The sequence below is a fragment of the Maylandia zebra genome, unplaced genomic scaffold, assembly GCF_041146795.1.
Source record: "Maylandia zebra isolate NMK-2024a unplaced genomic scaffold, Mzebra_GT3a scaffold03, whole genome shotgun sequence".
Taxonomy (NCBI): domain Eukaryota; kingdom Metazoa; phylum Chordata; class Actinopteri; order Cichliformes; family Cichlidae; genus Maylandia; species Maylandia zebra.
This window is the reverse complement of record NW_027490033.1, coordinates 3,633,149-3,653,316: the sequence shown is the minus strand read 5'-3', so window position 1 is coordinate 3,653,316 and position 20,168 is coordinate 3,633,149. Positions and strand designations below refer to the sequence as shown.

The window sequence follows — 20,168 nt, the reverse complement described above, 5'->3', positions numbered from 1 at the left end:
TTGTGCTAATAACATCATGTAGAGTAAGACAGGCATAGAGAACAGCACTGACTGGGAGAGGCTTTGAACACATGACATACTCAGATCAATTCAACACTTTAGACTTTAAAAATGCACAAGCGTCTTTCAAAAACCCATTTATTTAATCTATCATCATTGATATTATTATGTACAGTTAGAATGTACTGTTCATCTCCCTTAAATAAACAGGCAGCCTTAAAGTGTGAAATAGTCACTTGTCTACTGTCTCAGTGGCTGATAGTGCCCCACAGGCCTCAATGTCAGCTCGAAGCCATTATGTTTCAATTGTTTAATGATAAACAGATTTTGAATGAAAGCCAGGAAACTTCGCTAGCACAAAAAGTTCTTTCTTCCCATATGGTTCAGTCATATTACCGTCATTTCCCCCTAAGCTGTTCCCAAAGACACCAGGTTAATACTTGAAAAGGCTGCAGCGATACACAAAAATATCATCAATATTCTGTTTACTTGGTGACAACGTCGCTTTTAGCCTTCAATCAGAAAGCCTGACGTTGGCTAGTTAAGCATCGGGCTAACGTTTAACGCTTTCACTTGAGGGAAGTAACTCGTATTACTGCTACTGCTGTGTAATCTTGGTTCAATTCACAGCATATTCTACAAGTTACCCTGCAATAACTAACTGTTAGAATAGCGCCACCGTATTGTATCGCACTGAGTGCACTTCAATCCTTTATCCCGCGAGTTTGCTAGCTAGCAAAATAATAATACCAATTTTAAACAAATAACATGTGTAACGTACACACTCGAGAAAATTATTTACTAGTACTTACGCAAACTCCCCCGTTGTGAAAACGTACAAATCCTTCTTGTATTTTTCGTTTTCCAGCAAACACTCATTAAAACGGCCTCCAGGCACATTAGCGCACTCACCCCCGACTGATCAGGGAGGGGGTGGGGGGTCACACATTGAAACAGACTAACGTGCAGAGGTACAGCCCAGGCAGACAAATGTTGCTTTTAGACTTTGCGACTCGTTTTATTTCTCTATCTGATAAGAAAACTATTCAATCAGATAGTTCTTTGTGGTGAATGAAATACGGTTACAGTTTCAAGAAGTTTTAAGCACCAAATCCGAAATCCAAGCACTGCAATATTAAAATCCAATTCAATTTCTTGTTTGCTCCGAAATCTACGACATGACTATATACAGAAAAGCTTGACATGGTATGCAAAAAAAAAATTCCGAAGACAATACAAATACAAATACATGAACAAAAAATGTTTTAACTGTCAGTTATGTCATTTTAAAATTTTCCAAAACTAACATTTTCTTTGATTGACTGATATTAAATTGATTAGGGTCAAGTTTAGTGTGAACAATATTACACAAACAAGCACGTGTGTGCGCATGCGCACATATTAGAATCCTTCGATCGCTTCTCATATGTGCGCATGCACACATATTAGAATCGCTTCGATCGCTTCTCATATGTGCGCATGCGCACATATTAGAATCGCTTCGATCGCTTGTGACGTGATAACTTTGCTTTGATCCTTTCTGACGTCATAACTTTGCTTTGATCCAAAACCTATAAATAGAAGCGCTCACCTGTTACTTTATGCTTAACGGACGTTGACCTGCAGCAACTAAAACCCTTTTGAGAAGCTTTGAGAGCAATTTACGAGAGAAACCAAAACAAGTTCAGTTTTGTTTCTCACCAATTCACAGCGCAAACAGACACATTACACCATGTCAGCCAACCCATCCTTCGGCTCAGATGAGCTTGGAATATCTAAAGGGACCATTTTGGGAGATCACCACATGGTGGAGGCTTTCCTTGGAGAAGGAAGCTTTGGTGTTGTAACCAGATGTCGCGATACAAAAAACAACAAAACTGTTGCTGTTAAAGTCAACAAGAGCGACCCTGAAATTCTGCTCCAGGCAAAACTGGAAATTTTCATCCTGGAGCAGCTACGACGCTTGGATCCAGACAGGTGCAACATCGTCGAATGGAACGGCTATTTCCTCGATGGAGAGCGCATTTGCCTGAATTTTGAACTCCTCGACCAAAGCCTGTCAGACTACATAGGGGACCGGAATAACCGAGGTCTCCCAATGAGAGAAATCAGGCCAATTTTGAATCAGCTCGCAAATGCTCTATTCCACCTGGGTTCTGTGGGAATAGTGCATGCTGACCTCAAACCTGTCAACATCATGGTTGTGAACCGCAGTGAGTCTCAAGTCAGAGTCAAACTTATAGACTTTGGCATCGCATGTAACACCTCTGCAGTGATTCCTGGTGACTGTGTGGGGACAATTGGTTATTGTGCACCTGAGATTATGCTTGGCACTCCATATGATGAAGCAATTGACATGTGGTCTCTAGGGCTGGTAGCTGTGGAGCTTGCTACAGGGGTGCCTCTCTATCCTGGGGAAGACGATTATGACGTTTTGAAATTCATAATTGAAACCCAGGGTCAGCTACCAGATCATCTCCTAGAGTCTGGCTTGTACACTGACAGCTATTTCATCGAGGATAACCACAAGGAACAGCGCTGGACATTTAAGACCCCAGAACAATTTCAATACGAGACACATTATCGATCCAAGGAAACTCGATCGATAAAACTTAAGTGTCTCGATGATCTCGAACAACTGCTGAAAGTTAGGCGAGGACCGGAAAATGGCCAAACATTATTTGTAAGGCTAATCAAAGAAATGTTGGCCTTGGATGCAAATCAGCGCATAACACCCTCGGAGGTTCTGAAGCATCCCTTTTTCAACCCTGGCCTCTCAAGGAGAACCCCCTGCACTGACATGAATAGTACAGGGGGAGAACTCCTTGTGCTCTCTCAGCAGCCTTCAAGCTGGAAAAGTCATGGATTGCAAAAATTCAGCTGCAGTTTCCAAAACTCAGTTGAATTTCCTCAAAAAGGAGACATCAACACTTCAGCCAACCCATCTGCCTCTGAAGATGATCTTCAAATAACGGAAGGGACCATTTTAGGAGATCACCACGTGGTAGAGGCTTTCCTTGGAGAAGGAGGCTTTGGTTTGGTAACCAGATGTCGCGATACAAAAAACAACAAAACCGTTGCTATTAAAGTCAACAAGAGCGACCCTGAAATTCTGCTCCAGGCAAAACTGGAAATTTTCATCCTGGAGCAGCTACGACGCTTGGATCCAGACAGGTGCAACATTGTGGAATGGAACGACTATTTCCTCGATGGACAGCGCATTTGCCTGAATTTCGAATTGCTTGACCAAAGCCTGTGGGACTACATTGGGGACCGGAATAACCGAGGTCTCCCAATGAGAGAACTCAGGCCAATTTTGCATCAGCTTGCAAATGCTCTGTTCCACCTGGGTTCTGTGGGAATAGTGCATGCTGACCTCAAACCTGGAAACATCATGGTGCTGAACCACAGTGAGTCTCCCGTCAAAGTCAAACTCATAGACTTTGGCCTCGCATGTCCTGCTTCTGCAGTGATTCCTGGTGACCGTGTGGGGACAATTGGTTATTGTGCACCTGAGGTTATGCTTGGCATTCCATACGACGAAGCAATCGACATGTGGTCTCTGGGGCTGGTAGCTGTGGAGCTTGCTACAGGGGTGCCTCTCTATCCTGGGGAAGACGATTATGATGTTTTAAAATTCATAATTGAAACCCAGGGTCAGCTACCAGATCATCTCCTAGAGTCTGGCTTGTACACTGACAGCTATTTCATCGAGGATAACCACAAGGAACAGCGCTGGACATTTAAGACCCCAGAACAATTTCAATACGAGACACATTATCGATCAAAGGAAACTCGATATATAAAACTTAAGTGTCTCGATGACCTCGAAAAACTGCTGAAAGTTAGGCGAGGACCGGAAAATGGCCAAACATTATTTGTAAGGCTAATCAAAGAAATGTTGGCCTTGGATGCAAATCTGCGCATAACACCCTCGGAGGTTCTGAAGCATCCCTTTTTCCACCCTGGCCTCTCAAGGAGAACCCCCTGCACTGACATGAATAGTACAGGGGGACAAAACCTTGTGTTCTCTCAGCAGCAATCATCGTTTGGGTGGCCAGAATTCTAGGGGAGCTAGAAATTCTTGTGGAAAAAAAGCCCAAAACAATAACATCAACAAAAAAAAGCAATGAATGTGGTCTTAAACTTGGGCACAATTTGGCTTGAAATCCATCAACTAATCTCTCAATATTCAAAGCGGAGCAGCAGACAACTTACCATCACATCAGTCCTTCAATCAGACCTACAACAAACGTCTTCAGTCTCTCACCCCAACCGGTCGCAGCAGATGGCCGCCCCGACCTGAGCCTGGTTCTGCCGGAGGTTTCTTCCTGTAAAAAGGGAGTTTTTCCTTCCCACTGTCGCCAAAGTGCTTGCTCATAGGGGGTCATATGATTGTTGGGTTCTCTGTATGTATTATTGTAGGGTCTACCTTACAATAATACATACAGCCTTGAAGTGACTGGTGATGTGATTTGCTGCTGAATGAATTCGGAACTAATTGGAAATCTGGATATTAATTAAATAAACCTGCTTTGAGCATCAATTAATTGTTGTTTGAAATTCTTTATAAATATATAAATATAGTGCCACTCTTCTACTGTTTAAATTGCAACTGTTTAAAACTGACTAATTTATTCATACACTTGAGCATAAACACATGCACAGTAAATGGCCTGTACTTGTACAGCGCTTTACTTAGTCCCCAAGGACCCCAAAGAGCTTTACACTACATTCAGTCATTCACACATTCACACACTGGTGATGGCAGCTACATTGTAGCCACAGCTGCCCTGGGGCGCACTGACAGAGGCGAGGCTGCCGGACACTGGCGCCACCGGGCCCTCTGACCACCACCAGTAGGCAACGGGTGAAGTGTCTTGCCCCGGGACACAACGACCGAGACTGTCGGAGGCGGGGCTCAATCTGGCAACCTTCCAATTACAGGATGAACTGCGAACTCTTGAGCCACGATTGACCTATATACACATATACTTTACAGTACTAGTCAGTGCTTACATACTAGTTCTTTTCCCTACTTTTTCATGCTTACTGGTACAAATGCCTGTTACTAGAGTTAAATGCTATCAATGTATTCTCACAGTTATGGAACTGTACAAATGCATACAAAATAACGCTCACGTAAACATAACTGTGCACTAGTTTGCCCTTATTGCTGCAGTTTGTTTCAAGTTGTTCTCTCTCTCTCTCTCTCTCTCTCACTCACACACACACACACACACACACACACACACACACACACACACACACACACACACTATGTAACGTTTCAGCAAGAAAATACCGCCCCTCCCCCCCACAGTGACACCACCACCACTAGTCTGCACAGCTGACATAAGGCAGCATGGATCCATCCTTTCATGCTATTTATGCCAAATTCTGACCCGACCATCTGCATGTCAGAGCAGAAATCAAGACTCATCAGACCAGGCAACATTTATCCAATCTTCTCATGTCAAATTTTGAGAACTGTAGCTTCAATTTCCTGTTCTTAGCTGACCAAAACGCTCTTCTGCATTCTTTGGTTGCAACAAATGGTTGTATGAGCTACGGTTGCCTTCCTATCAGACATTTTTCTCTGACCGTTGACATCAATAAGGCAGTTTTTCCAAGAGAACTGCCTTTCACTGGATATTTTCTCTTTTTTGTCACCGAAAAGGGTGTCTGTGTTACTTCTTGTCTTATATATATTGTCTCTGTTTTCCTCTGTCCTTTGTCAGAGTGCCTGTTCACCTACCCCCTGTGTCTCCATATTCCCAGTGTTCAAGGTTTCCAAGTGTTTTCCCAGTTTAGGTTGTCATGGTTGGTTCTGTTTGCTACTCAGCCAGAATAAACAGCTCGCTCTTTTTAAAAGTAGGCTCCAGAATGGATGATGGCATGTTCGCATGTCTTTATGCAACACTGAGTGTGCTGAACTAAAGGTAGGCCTAGTTTCATTTTCATGGTCATTATTATCAAGACAATGATTACGCCTTATTCTGATTATTTCTCCCTTTTGGAGGTGTAACGTTTACATGAGGGGTGTAGGAACATTTCCCCCTAAATATTTTTAGATAAACTTTTGCTAAAGTCACAGTTTTTGTCGTATTGATGATGCAGCTAGAATAAGTGCTTTTAAATAAAAGAATAACCATTCAAAGTGCTCAGTGGTGAAACTGTAACTCTTTCAGAGTTTGACAGCTGGACAAGTGATGCCGTATTTAAAGAAACATGAGATGAGTGCAGCATATTATCTGAACAGAGATCATTCAATGAGCAAGAATAAACACTGAAAGAGAAACACTTCACTGTTGATTATCATATGAAGTCTAATGAAAGCTGTTAATCTGTTAATATCCTGTTAATCTGCAAATACAGAACATGCGACTTTAAAGCATCCAGCAAAGTGATAACTGTCCTCTGCCCACTAAGTAGTGACTCTACAAAAGATTATTTTCAATATCATCTTTATATTATATTTAGTTATTCTCCAGCGCAACAATGTAAGGAGCTCTGTGATTGGTTAGGAAAGGACAGACTGGCCACCTGGATTTTTCTTCACTGCACATTGATCCATAGCTTTGCTCTGTAAAGGCTAACAAAGTGCTTTTGCTTTACAAAGACATTCAGCGTCGGTATTCACTCTTTTAAAATGCCACTGAACACTGGAGTGAAATGGAGCCCTGATCCTCAGAGTTTTATTGTTGCTAACATTTCTTATAGATAGCACAGATAGTGCCCCACTGCAGTAATCACTCATGTCTAGATATTCCTGTTAAAACGGAGTTTTTCCTCCCCACTGTTGCATAGCAAACCTAGCAAACACAAACTATTGTATAAAACGATCTAATTTAAACGAACAATCATATTGAAGCTTCAGACAGCCGTCAGACAGTGAAACACTGCCATCTGCTGGACTCGAATAACAAAGACGCTGCTTTGACGGGTGAGGGAGTTTCAACAAGTCTGCAACGACTCAAGCATCAAACTACAGAACTATTGTAGCGGACATGGTGCTCTAATGACTGCTTCATTAACGCAGGTCAGAAAGGATCAAACATATCAATAAATTGTGAAATACAAAAAATTACTGTTTCACTGCACACACAAACCTTCTCTTATTAGCACAACACTGCCCAGGCCTCAGAGTGTATTCCATATAGACTATTAAACCTTAGCATGTTATTTTAATGTCTTACAGGTAAAACAGCCAAAAAGTAAAGTTAACTGTAATTTAAAATATTCAGCTGCAAAAATGCTTTTAGCAAATAATTTTTTATGACTGCTGCTAAAATTCAATACTAGATTTTTGCTGGTCTGATTAAAAGGTTAAATGTAGAAGTTTTGGGATAATATATTAATACTTCCAAAACAATAAAGTTGTTGTAGAGAATCTATGTTCATTATTGTTGCTCATCATGGAAAGACAAAGACATTACACCCTCCTACTCTCTGCACACAGTGGTCTGAGGGATCTTCCAGGATCGGGGATTTTATTTATTTTGTTCTTTTTCGGTCTTACTGGTTAGTAGGTGGTGATTTTCTACCTGTTGATCTCACATTTGGAACATGATTTGCTCTGGAGCAGATTAGGTTCAAAGCATGAGTTGACCTGGCATTATGTCTTGGATTACAAAAAAATCCCACATTAAATCTTGAAGTTAACCGGATAAGACAGCGTTGTGTTTCACAGTAAAGGCCTCAGAGAGTTGTTGCTAACCAAATTCCATCTTGTATGGCCACTCAGCATCTTATGATGTTTTGTAACCTGCCACTACAAAGAAGCAGTGAAACAGTTTCTGTTTTAGCGCACATACACTGTGTGCTGAACAGTATAAGGGCAATAAAGTGATGGTACAGAAATCTGCATCTGGTCAGAAGGAAAAGCACGCACACTTGGAAGACTTGGCCAGATTTTTATAAAATTATTGGCTGACAGTGGACAGATGAAAGGATGTGGATGGTCACACCCTCGTGCAGTAAAGACGGCGTTCGGTTCATTGAATACACAAAACCAAACACACAAAAGACACAATAAGACAGCTGATCAGTTTGCTTCACTGACTCATCTTTTTTTTTTTTTTTTTTGCCTGTCCCGTTTGGATCTTTAGCCATCAGAATTGTTGTCTGAAGGCCAAGAAAGATGCCAAGCGGCTTTACTTTACCAATTGGATCATCACGGTCTTGTGTTTGGGCCATTTGATTGACCTTTATTATAATTATATATTTATTTGATTTGATTTTTGGTTGTTACAGATGGGACAGACATGACTGGGGGATAGGACAGGGAGAAAGAATGAAAGAAAGAGAGGGGGAGAAAAAAAATAGAGGGGAGAAGAGACGGTGAGAAAGGGGGGAAGAAAAAAAGAAAAACAAACAAAACACCTGGATCACCTGTATGGAGATAAGAAAAAACAGAAGAGAAAACAAACAAGAAAGAGCAACATAATAAATATAGCACCATCACAATAAAACAGCTAACAGTAGATAACAGTAGATACCAAATATTAGATGTTATGTTACAGCACGCAAGATCGACAGCGCACAATGTGCTTTCAGGCAGCAGCCAAGAAAGGTGTAGTTTGTGTCTGTGCTGGCTTTCAGTTGTGCTGTTTCTCTTGCCCAGCCATGCACACACAGACACTGTGCTACACTTACACAGTGAGACAGATGCTCACAGAGACGTCCAGATACATTTTGTCCTTGCTGGAGGTCATCTTGTGTGTGTTTTTTGGCCCACTGTGGCCTCACACCGAGCTCCTGCTGTTTTTTGAACACTTTAACAGCTAACAACTTTTAGCTTCCTGTTGAACACACTTAAGTGGTCACTCACTTCCTGTGCCCTGGGCAATAAGAGACGTTTTGTGTTTTATAATTTATTGATATGTTTGATCCTTTCTGACCTGCGTTAATGAAGCAGTCATTAGAGCACCATGTCCGCTATAATAGTTCTGTAGTTTGTAGAGGTGGGAATCACCATACACCCCACGATACGATATTATCACAATACTTAACTCACGATACGATATTATTGCGATTTTTTTTTAAATATATTTTTGCAATATTCTGGGTATTGCAATACAATATTTTGTGATTTATCACATATTTTTTCTACTGCAGATTTTGTCCATAAAGGTAAACTTTATCATTATTCATTTTATTTTAATAATAAAGTCTCACACTCAGTCTTTCTCTCATGTCAGTCAGTTTTATTGCTGACAAAGTGAACGGTTTGTATAACAGTCTAGTAACCAACTTAACTGAACGTAACTATCTGGTACAATTATAGCTTATAATAAAATATAATTTTACATTAAATAAAAAAGTTTTAAATTTAAATAAAATAAAACATTTCTTAAATTAAAATAAGTAAACTGTCCTGTTTGTTGCTGCCCTAAAAAGTTAAACACATTTGGACAGTGAAGCAATGTCAGCATTCTTGCTCAGAAAAAGGAGCTGATCAACATGCTCTGAAGTCAGAGTGCTCCGTTTTGCTGTGACGATGTCTCCAGCGGTTGAGAAGACTCTTTCAGCCGAGACACTAGTACCTGGGATACAAAGGTATCTTTTTGCCAGCGTGGCCAGGAAAGGATAGACTTCCTCATGGGATTTCCACCAGCTTAGTGGGTCTTCTGTGAGTGCCAGTGATGTGACCTCCTGGTATCTTTTCACCTCCTCCTCAGCTGTGGCAGATAATGATTTTGGTGGGGCTCCAACATCACCATAAGTCTGACCAAGCAAGTCTGTTAACCCACGAGACTTCCTCATCTTGGCTGGTATGAGAGGGGGTCTGGGATTTTGTTCAGTCTCGTCGGGTTTCTCATGATGTTCATGGGCTTCTGGCTCACAGATGGGCTGCTGCCTCTTTTCTTCCTGTAGAAAACCCACACACATACAGAGAGAGGGAGAAAATAAATATTTCATATCTTTTAGTATGCAGTAATATGTTAGCAAATTATAATTAATGTATTTAATTGTTAAATAGAATATTACCAATATGACAAAAATATCACCGATCTACTAATATTGTAAGTTATTTAAATTATAACACCAGAATGTTTGCTTACCTGAAGGGTTATAGCCTCAGCAACCACTCTGGCATAGGTTTCCTGTCTTTCCTCCAGTGACAGGAATGGCAGGGTTTTAAAGCGTGGGTCGAGAGCTGATGCTGTGTAGAGGGTGTTCCTCTCGACTGTGCTGGCATATCTCTTCTTAAGATCTTGACTGATACTTTGCTTGATGTTTCTGACCAGTGCTGTGTCACCAATGTTGTCTTGGGTGTCGTGCAACAGCTGTGCTAGCAGCGGTGCTACGAGAGACAGAGTAGGATTCTTTTCCTCAGACATCACAGTAGTCACGACTTGCATTGACTTCAAGGCCCGGACAATTTCTTCAGTGTTCCCAATATCCGTCTCATTTAGAGTAAAGATATGTGCTACTCTTTCTGACTTCGGGAGACAGCAGCGCTGCACAAATTGCAGGTTGTTGTTCAAGGAAACGCTGGAGCATGTCATAAGCACTGTTCCATCTCGTGCAGACGTCGGTCTTGAGCTTGTGAGTCGGGAGCTGTAACATTTTCTGTTTTTGCTCCAGAGTGTGGTTTGCCACTGTGCTTCTATTGAAAAACCCAGTTATGCGCCGCACTCTCCCCAAGACCCTGGCTACTGCAGGCAGGTTTAAGGCTCGTTGTGATGCCAGATTGAGCGTATGGGCGAAACACTTCACATGCAGGTATCCCGCTAGCTGAGTGGCAATTGTCATATTAGAAGCATTGTCGGTGACAACCACAAGATTTTTGTCGGCAATCCCCCATTCCTGTGCTGCATTTTGCAGGAGATTTGCAATGTTCGCTCCGGTGTGACTTTCATGTAATGTTCGAGTTTGGAGAACGTAAGACAGCAGTTGCCAGTCCGCTGTGAGATAATGAGCTGTTATAGTCACATATGAATCCACAGCCCGCGAGGTCCATGCGTCGCAAGTTAATGCAACCCTTTCTGCTGTGCTCAAACTTTCCTCAACTTTACGCTTCACATCTATGTAGAGATTGGGTACGGCTGTGTCGGCGAAAAAACGTCGTGATGGTATCACATACCTGGGTTCCAGCGTCTTGATCATGTAAGAAAAGCCCTCGTTTTCCACAATGTTGTAAGGACGCAGGTCTTTGCAGATGAAGTACGTGATAGATTGTGTTATTTTCTTAGCTCGCTCTGAATTGGGAGATAGCTTTGCTAAGCTAAGAGCGTCGGTTGATTTTTCAGTGGAGCTGATTCAGAGCTAGCTTTCCCGTCCGCGGTTAATGCTATATTTGGATGGTGCCGTGTAAGATGGGCCCTCATGTTCGTAGTATTCCCAGAGTACTTTATTTTCATACGACACACCTTGCAAATCCCGTGTGTCATATCCATCTCATTTGTTCCATCCTTGTTAAAAAATCCAAAGTACGTCCAGACGTTTGATTTAAACGCAGATGGCGCTTTCCTGATCTCTTTTTCTTCCTCCATCTTTGTTTGATCAATTTTCCCATGTGCTGACCTAACCTCTGCTGACCTCACTAGAGAAAAAGCTCAACCGCACCATCTGGTGGATTGGAAGTTTTTGGAACAAAATATCGATGTCTGCTGTCCCTGTATCGATACATTATTGGCAAACAAAATATCGCGATACTACGCAGTATCGATTTTTTCCCCCACCCCTAGTAGTTTGATGCTTGAGTCGTTGCAGACTTGTTGAAACTCCCTCACCCGTCAAAGCAGCGTCTTTGTTATTCGAGTCCAGCAGATGGCAGTGTTTCACTGTCTGACGGCTGTCTGAAGCTTCAGCTGGATTATTCGTTTGCTATGTTTGCCATGTTACAGAGGGGAGGAAAAACTCCCTTTTAACAGGAATATCTAGACATGAGTGATTACTGCAGTGGGGCACTATCTGTGCTATCTATAAGAAATGTTAGCAACAATAAAACTGAGGATCAGGGCTCCATTTCACTCCAGTGTTCAGTGGCATTTTAAAAGAGTGAATACCGACGCTGAATGTCTTTGTAAAGCAAAAGCACTTTGTTAGCCTTTACAGAGCAAAGCTATGGATCAATGTGCAGTGAAGAAAAATCGAGGTAGCCAGTCTGTCCTTTCCTAACCAATCACAGAGCTCCTTACATTGCACCATGTGGCTAATTTGCGTTTTACTGATATTGCTGGGCTGCTGTCAATCATATCATATATTACAACAGAGCATTGACCTTTAACCTGTTTAATTCATACTGAGTATTTAAAAAAAATGTATTGTCATAATAAATTCTACCTCACTGAAACACCATTTTGCATTAGCCTCTATCACCTGACTTGTCGCCTGAGCAGGCGAGCGGTAGCGGCGGGGGGGGGGGGGGGGGGTGTAGGTGAAGCTCGTGAAGAACAAAAATTCTGTACGAGCAGATGCAGTGAGTCCAATAACCAGGGGTAACTGGAAATAAGGTGTTGTAGGTTGGCTTCCACAGTGTAAAGAGACGCTTCTCCCTCATGCTCTAACAGTTGGTAAATCAATTTAGAAGCAGAGTCGATAACGGCCTCCTGAAGCTCCCTAGGTGGGGTGACTGCCGCTGGATCCATATCTGGCTGGTCCGTACTGTCACGGCGGGTAAGGAGAGCCGTGTGAAAATAATAAATGAGGATCCAATCGCAGGCAGTAGTGGAGAAGTGAAGGTGGTTTATTGAACACAAAAATAAATATGGACAAACAGCAAATGGAGCAGGAACTAAACTAGATTGGAAACAACTAAACTACAGAGCACAAACCTGGACAAGAACGAGCAGAGGAGATGGACAGCAGGGAGAACACACGGGTGAGACATGGTGGATACACAGACGGACCAGCAACTACAATGACAGAGGACACGACTTAAATACACAGAGAAACACAGGGGAATTACACACAGGTGGTGGACACAGCTGGGAATAATCAACAAGACGAGACAGAGGTAAAACTGAACACACTCACATGAGACGCAGACCTTCACAATAAAACAGGAACAAGAAACCATCACACTAAGACGCAGACTCGACATTGAGAGACAGACAGAAAATGACACATGGAACTACCGTCTCGCCCCTCCCGGCAGTCTGTATACTTTAAGCTCGGGTAGTTTTTACACAGGATACGGGAGGATTATTGAGAAGAACCTAAGCAAACACGTGACAAGTTTTCAACAGGAATGAATGACAGTAAAAATGTTACCTCACAGATCGTTTTTATGCCATCAGTAATGAGCTGGTTTCAGCTAGACTGGACACACTCAAATGGCAAAGAAGGTTGTGTAGCCTTTGCAGAGAAGATGAAGTGCATTCATGTAAATCAAAATGCATCTTTTAATTGAGGTAGAGGTTTGTCAGAGATATTATTCTCATAATGTACCTTTGTCCCAGCTGATTGCAAACACCTCTTGTGTACCTCTTTTCAACCACTGGGAGGCGCTACAGCTTCATTCCTTTCACACTAAGGCAGCGGTAGGGAACTCCAGGCCTCGAGGGCGTCCCTGCAGGTTTTAGACGTTCCCTACCCCTGCACTAAGGCCTTTGAAATCTTCATTAACACTGAGCTTGAAATTTCTATCAGTCGAATGCAAAGGAGTCCTGTGGTTGTAGGACAGAGGTAGGGAACGTTAATCTGCCATCATTTAGATTATATGACAACAACCTTCAAATCTGAAGTCTCAGAAATCTGCTTCATGTACAAGTTCCTCCAATAATCAGGGCTAATATCACCAAATTGTACATAAACAGACTTTTACATGTTAAATATTTCTCAAATATGGGGAAAAAAACAATATAAAATACTATATTATTAACAAAATATCTTAAGATACAGCTACAAATTGCTTGAAACATTTGCAACGAAATATATAAAACAGCTTTATTGTCAGTGAGGACAAAGTTATAGTGATGCTGTGCTGGAGTGTTCAAAAGAAGACAGAGACATGAAGTATAAATATTGTATAATATTAAATATAAGAAAGAACAAAGTTATAAAAACATTAATAATTGAAATCTGCAACAATATTCACATAAAGTGTAAAATACAGAGTTAACTGTTTAATAGGTAAAGTTTAGGTCTTGCAGTCGAACAATGATCCCAAACACAGCAGCAAATCTACAGCAGAATAGCTGAAAAGCAAAGTCCAGTCAAAGTCCAGACCTCAACCTGGGACATTCAGAGAGCTGTGCTTAAATAAATGCCCACAAACCTCAAAGAACTGAAGCAACGTTGTAATGAAGAGTGGGCCAACATTCCTCCACAACAATATGAGAGACTGATAAAGTCAAGCAGAAAACAATTACCTCACATTCGTGCTGCTAGAAGTGTTTCTAGTTATTCACAGGACTGTAGTTTGAATTTAAAGAAATGTGAAAGTGCACTGAAATTAACATAAAGTTATTGCAATTTAAAAAAAAAAAATCAAGAAATCTAAGAGGAAGAAACAATGTAAACCACACAATTGTTTTCCTTATATTCTCCACACGGCAATGCACATAACAGACATAAAATATTTGCATTTATCAATAGAAAATATACAATTTTTCCATAGTCATAGCCAGGCCCGATTACTGCCAAACCTGTGCTGAATCAGTCACTTAAATAGGACCTGTCTGACAAAGTAGAGTAGACCAAAAGATCCTCAAAAACTACACATCATGGCGCAATCCAAGGAAATTCAGAAGCAAATAAGAAACAAAGTAATTGAGATCTCTCAGTCTGGAGATGCAACGTCAAGATGAACAGAATCCAGTTTCTGGGATCCTGAAGGAGAATGTCTGGCCATCTGTTCACGACCACAAGCTGAAGTGCACTTGATCCAAAGCTCACCAACAAGTCCACCTCTAAGCAGCTTAAGTAAAACAAAATAAAGACTTTGGAATGGCTTAGCCAAAGTTCATACGTGAATCTGATTGAGGTGCTGTGACCTTGGAAAGGTGGTCCATACTCAAAAACCCTCCAGTGTGGCTGAATTACAACAATTTTGCAAAGATGAGTGGGCAGAAATTCTTCCACCACCTCGTAAAGGACTCATTGCCAGTTATCCCAAACGCTTTATTGCAGATGTTTCTACTCAGGGTGGCCCAACCAGTTATTAGGTTTAGGGGGCAATCACTATTTCCACACAGGGCCATAATAATGGCCGCCTTAATAATAAATGCCTTGATTTAGGAACTACTTTTAATGTTTACTTGTGCTATTTTGCAAAAAATAAAATCTCTGCAAAAACATCAAAACTGCTGACCGTCTGACCTCAATATGAAATTATTAATCTTTTGACAAAAAACATTTAAATTTGTAAAAAATAAGAAACCATAGAGGAACAAACAATGTTGTTTGCTACGTTCTAACATGGCAATCCAAATAACAGTAATGCAAACATATATATTTATCAATAAAAACAGATCGCCTTTCACTGTTACAAAAGTTAAGTATATCAATGTTTGTTCAGCTTTCATAAATGTAAGTTTATAAGTACATTGTACATTTTTTGGTAAAGTCCAACTTCTTTTAATACATGCAACACATTTCAGAACATTTGGGACAGAGACAACAAAAGACTGTAAATACTTCGTAAAAATCTGGTGAAACACTTTAAAGCCAGTGGGATAAAATGGGAAACATAAAATTTAATACTAGACAAAGACCGATTGAATCATGAAGCAAAGAATTAATAACTAAATCACAAGTAGAAAATGTTATGCAGATATTATTGGATAGATTTTGGTGTAGAAAAAAATGACAAGAAATCAAAAATGAAAGTTATCTGGTCTTTTTCTTTAAAGAGTAGCCTACTGCAGAGCAGCAATGCTGACAAAGACCATCATCACCAATACTGCAGCTAATACAATGATCCAGGAGGAAACTTGAAAAAGCAGGAAAAATGTGACACTGATCAAAATGAATACATCAATTATTGATCAAAGAGAAAATGCATACTACCACAATGCATTGTTATTGCATCTCAGTTTCTCACCATCACTGATAATCTGACGTCTGCTGGACCTCAGGAATCGTCTCCATCACCTCTCTGTGAGGAGCAGAGAGCACTCGTGCTGCACATCCCACCTGTGTGCTGTGTTTACGTGAACCTGAGAGCACAGCTGTAGTGGTGACAGTGAATGTAGCGTTGGTGTTGGACACACTGACAGTGTTGTACTGTGAGAAGCTGAGGTCTTGTTGTGAGACACTGAGTGTTACAGTGGGAGCAGGTCGACCAGTGGCTGAACAGGAAACAACCCACTCTTCAGTAGAGTTTGACTCTCTGACATCAACAGCAGGTTCATGCAGCTCTGTGAAGGATCAGGAGATATAAAATAAGGAGTATATTGTTAAAGATACATTGACTTCTAACACATGTAACGCATTAAGGTAAAATTTCTTACCATAAGGATGTGTTACACGATTTATAAACCCCAGTTTGTTAATTATTTGTTCATTATTCATAACTATATACTTAATTTTTTAAAAATTAAGTGTTTTTGGTCAAATGGAATTTCTTTTTGGGTAATTTTAGCCCTCTGCCAAAATGTTTTAACCTTTCTGTCTCTAACAGTAAAACATCGTTCCTTTATCTTCTGTGTCTGGTGTGTTGGTCAGGATTAGCTAGCTTGGCAAAAAGTTCACATTAAACAATTAAAGTGTGTTACTGTGAGGTGTGTGTTCGTACTATGAGTCACAGCTCGAGTTTTCTTGCGGGTGAAGGTTTTTCACCTCGCTGTCATTCTTGCATAAAAGTGTTTGACCCCTTCAGAAAAAAAAAACGAAATTTGGGATTATTTTTTGTTTTGTTCATTGTGTGTATTTGTTTCTACTTTTTACTTTTTCTTTTACTGTGTACAGCACTTTGGTCAACCTGTGTTGTTTTTAGACATGGTTATTGATTGATTGATTGATTGAATGATTGATATGTCTTTGATTAAAATACAGCCTACTCCACATCCTCCAAGTTACAGAGAAGAGGAACCATCTGGGGTGAACTTGTGCACTTGGTATTGGCTGTCATGGTCCCTGTGCCTCTCCGGCTCGCTCATGTTGGCCACAGGTTTGTTTTGTTTTCTCTCCTGCTTCCCTGGGTGGAGCTCATTGTGGGCTCTCACCCTTGGCCCACGCATCTGTGGTGATTTCTACACCTGTTGCTGATCAGGCGGCGTCCCCCTTGCCTATTTAACGCTGCGGCACGGAGTATTCGGCACTGGAATGTTGAACCTCCCATGTTCGTGCTCTCAGCTCTCCTAAGACAAACTCTCTCAGTGTTGTGTGGCGTATTGATCTAATTGGACTCTTTGTGTTTAGATCTCCCCGGAACTGGTGGCAGACCCTGACCTGTGATCCCTGTGTGTGTCAACATAAGTGGAAATTGGAGCGAGAGTGGCTGTGGAGAAGCGAGTGTGCGTAAGAAGAGGAGTGGCGGAGTTTGGGCCGAGTGGACAGCGAGTGTGGATTCCTTTCCCTGGAGCCCTGAAGCCCTGCCCCATTCACTGTATATACACATCACTGTGGTTTCCCTCTGTGTTAATAAATTGTCAACCCTTTGCTTGCCAGAACGCTGCCTGCGTCTGAATCCATCTGTTAGCCCTGACATTGGATACCTGGAAATCAGTGACAGGACCATTAATGCTTAAACTTGTACACAGGTTTGAGAGCAACCACCCAAAAGCTTCTGCTAATAAACACTAGTCTGTGTTTGTGATGCAAATGTTTCTGGCTGTGTTAACAAACATTTAGTAAGGTGAGTGAGGAATATTAATACTTATTATTAGATCATTAGCAGACTGTAGAACTTGACTGCACGCCAAGGTGGCAGTTCAGCCATTTGATTCATGTTGCAGCAGCTCATGAGTGAATGAACATCGTGTAATAAAAGTACTTCTAGAAGTACATTTTTGCAAAAACGTACATTGTGGAGGAATGTAGGGAAGACACGAGGGAGCCCAATATTTTACTCAAACATTAATCGCTGCATCACACAACTGAACATTCAAAGCGCCAAAACCTAACCCTCTCACTTCCCGTTACACTGGGTACGAGTGGAGCTACCTGGTGGTATGTACTTACATTTATTTAAATTTACTTGAGTAGGGTAGAGTCATGCTAATGACCTAATAATTTTATTCAGGTGTGTTGCAGCAGAGATACATTTAAAAGCTTCAGGACGCTGGCTCTCAAGGCCTGGAGTTTGACACCCCTGCTTTACACAAAGATGGGTTAAATCACAGTGCAAAGAATGAATGAATAAATGAAATATAAAAAATAAATAATTATTAAATAGTCTTACACATCAGTGTCATTGGTTGACTTTTGAAGTATTTGAATCCTTATTTGGTTCCCTGAGTGAGAGAAGGATTAAAACACTTTAAAATCAGTACTGAAAATATGTGCAGACATTACTAGATAGATTTAGGGTTAGAATCAATAAATCACTATCATGTTAATAAGATAAGACACATTACAAAACAACATACTAGAAAGTGAAAAGGTAACTTTTCTTCAAGCAGCATAGTGGAGCAACAGAAAAAGACAAACCCCAACACCAGCACTGCTGCAGCTATTACAGTGATTGAGGGAAAATCTGTGAAAAAAACAGAAGAACGTGACGCTGACCAACAATAATACATCACTCATGAAGTACTGAAGTCATTGTTATTAGATCCCAGTCAAATTTACCCAAGTATCATCCGTCTCTAGTCTAGTCTGTGGTATACAGAAAGAGTTTCTCACCACCAACAGATGTTTTTTGGACCTCAGGAATCGTCTCCATCACCTCTCTGTGAGGAGCAGAGAGCACTCGTGCTGCACATCCCACCTGTGTGCTGTGTTTACGTGAACCTGAGAGCACAGCTGTAGTGGTGACAGTGAATGTAGCGTTGGTGTTGGACACACTGACAGTGTTGTACTGTGAGAAGCTGAGGTCTTGTTGTGAGACACTGAGTGTTACAGTGGGAGCAGGTCGACCAGTGGCTGAACAGGAAACAACCCACTCTTCAGTAGAGTTTGACTCTCTGACATCAACAACAGGTTCATGCAGCTCTGTGAAGGATCAGGAAATATGTTATAAGGACCATGTTGTCAAGAATAAACCAGCTTCTGGTGCATTTAATCACATTAAGGTAAAAGTTCTTACCATAGACTTGGAGGCAGGGTCTACCTGTGAAGGAGCCTTCAGGATAAGTGTTAAACAGACAGTGATAGCATCCTTCATCCTGCTCTGTCACATTCCTGATGACTATGGAGCAGTTCTGTAGTTCAGTGTATTTAAACTTGACTTTATCGTTAAAGCCATCATTCACTCTCTGACCATAGTACTTGCTGTAGGTGGCAACATTTGTCTCCACATCACGTGAGATTTTCTGCCATGTGACCTGAACGACGTCTTTAGTGTCCAAGAGCTGACAGCTGAATTCAGCATCTTCTCCCACTGCTGCCAGCACAGTCTGCTCTGTTTGGACCACTGCTGTTAGAGCTGCATGGAGAATAACATGAGTTAGAGATGTGGAACTGAGAGGTATTGATGGGAAGGATTAAACAATAATTCGGGTCATGGAGTAGTCTGTGTTTTAGGCTCAAACAAATTGACATATGGGTACCACTTAAATGTGATGTAGACTATAAATATAAACCTGACACTCATTGTTTCATACTGTATGTTTCAGGTACATTTTCTATAATCTATAAAAAGTAACACAATTCAGTTAGCTACCAACTAAACAAAGAAAGTCAGATAGATGTACAGATCATGTTTATATTGGTTCTGTTGGTCCATGACCAATTCTGGAGGTCTGTACTGCATTTGAACTTTTTCAACAATTTGGAGGTCCAACCATGATTTAAGCTGGACATCAATATGGCGTTCAACATTAGAACCTTGGACTTGATGTATATTTTTTGGACATCATGTAGATATCTATGACAAGTGCAGGGAATTTAAAGGTTTAATTGAGGTCATATTTTTATTTACAAAATATCAATATTGGGGTTACAAAACAATCCCTTCAGTGGACCAAAAATGAATTATAAAACCCATCACTTCAACATAACCAATACCAGGACTGGTATTGACTGGTAACTCGTGCTACTGTAGAAATTCCCATTGATTTTCTACATTTTCCCAGAGGCCTCCCCTTCTGTGGATTACTGGTATGTTATTT

General features: G+C 41.0%; 1 protein-coding gene across 1 annotated transcript; it reads right to left on the bottom strand.

The window, feature by feature from the left end:
• Window positions 1–18,706: 18,706 nt before the first annotated feature.
• Window positions 18,707–19,758, bottom strand: LOC143415798 (OX-2 membrane glycoprotein-like). Its single transcript, XM_076881211.1, has 3 exons — window positions 19,752–19,758; window positions 19,145–19,483; window positions 18,707–19,050 (listed from the first exon to the last, which is right to left on the bottom strand). The coding sequence occupies exons 1-3, from the start codon at window positions 19,756–19,758 to the stop codon at window positions 18,710–18,712; spliced, it is 687 nt and encodes a 228-aa protein (XP_076737326.1). The 3' UTR covers window positions 18,707–18,709.
• Window positions 19,759–20,168: the final 410 nt, after the last annotated feature.

Coding starts and splice junctions, on each gene's coding strand:
- LOC143415798 (XM_076881211.1), bottom strand. Junction 19,051..19,144: donor ACCCTGCCTCCAAGTCTATG/GTAAGAACTTTT, acceptor GATCCTTCACAG/AGCTGCATGAACCTGTTGTT.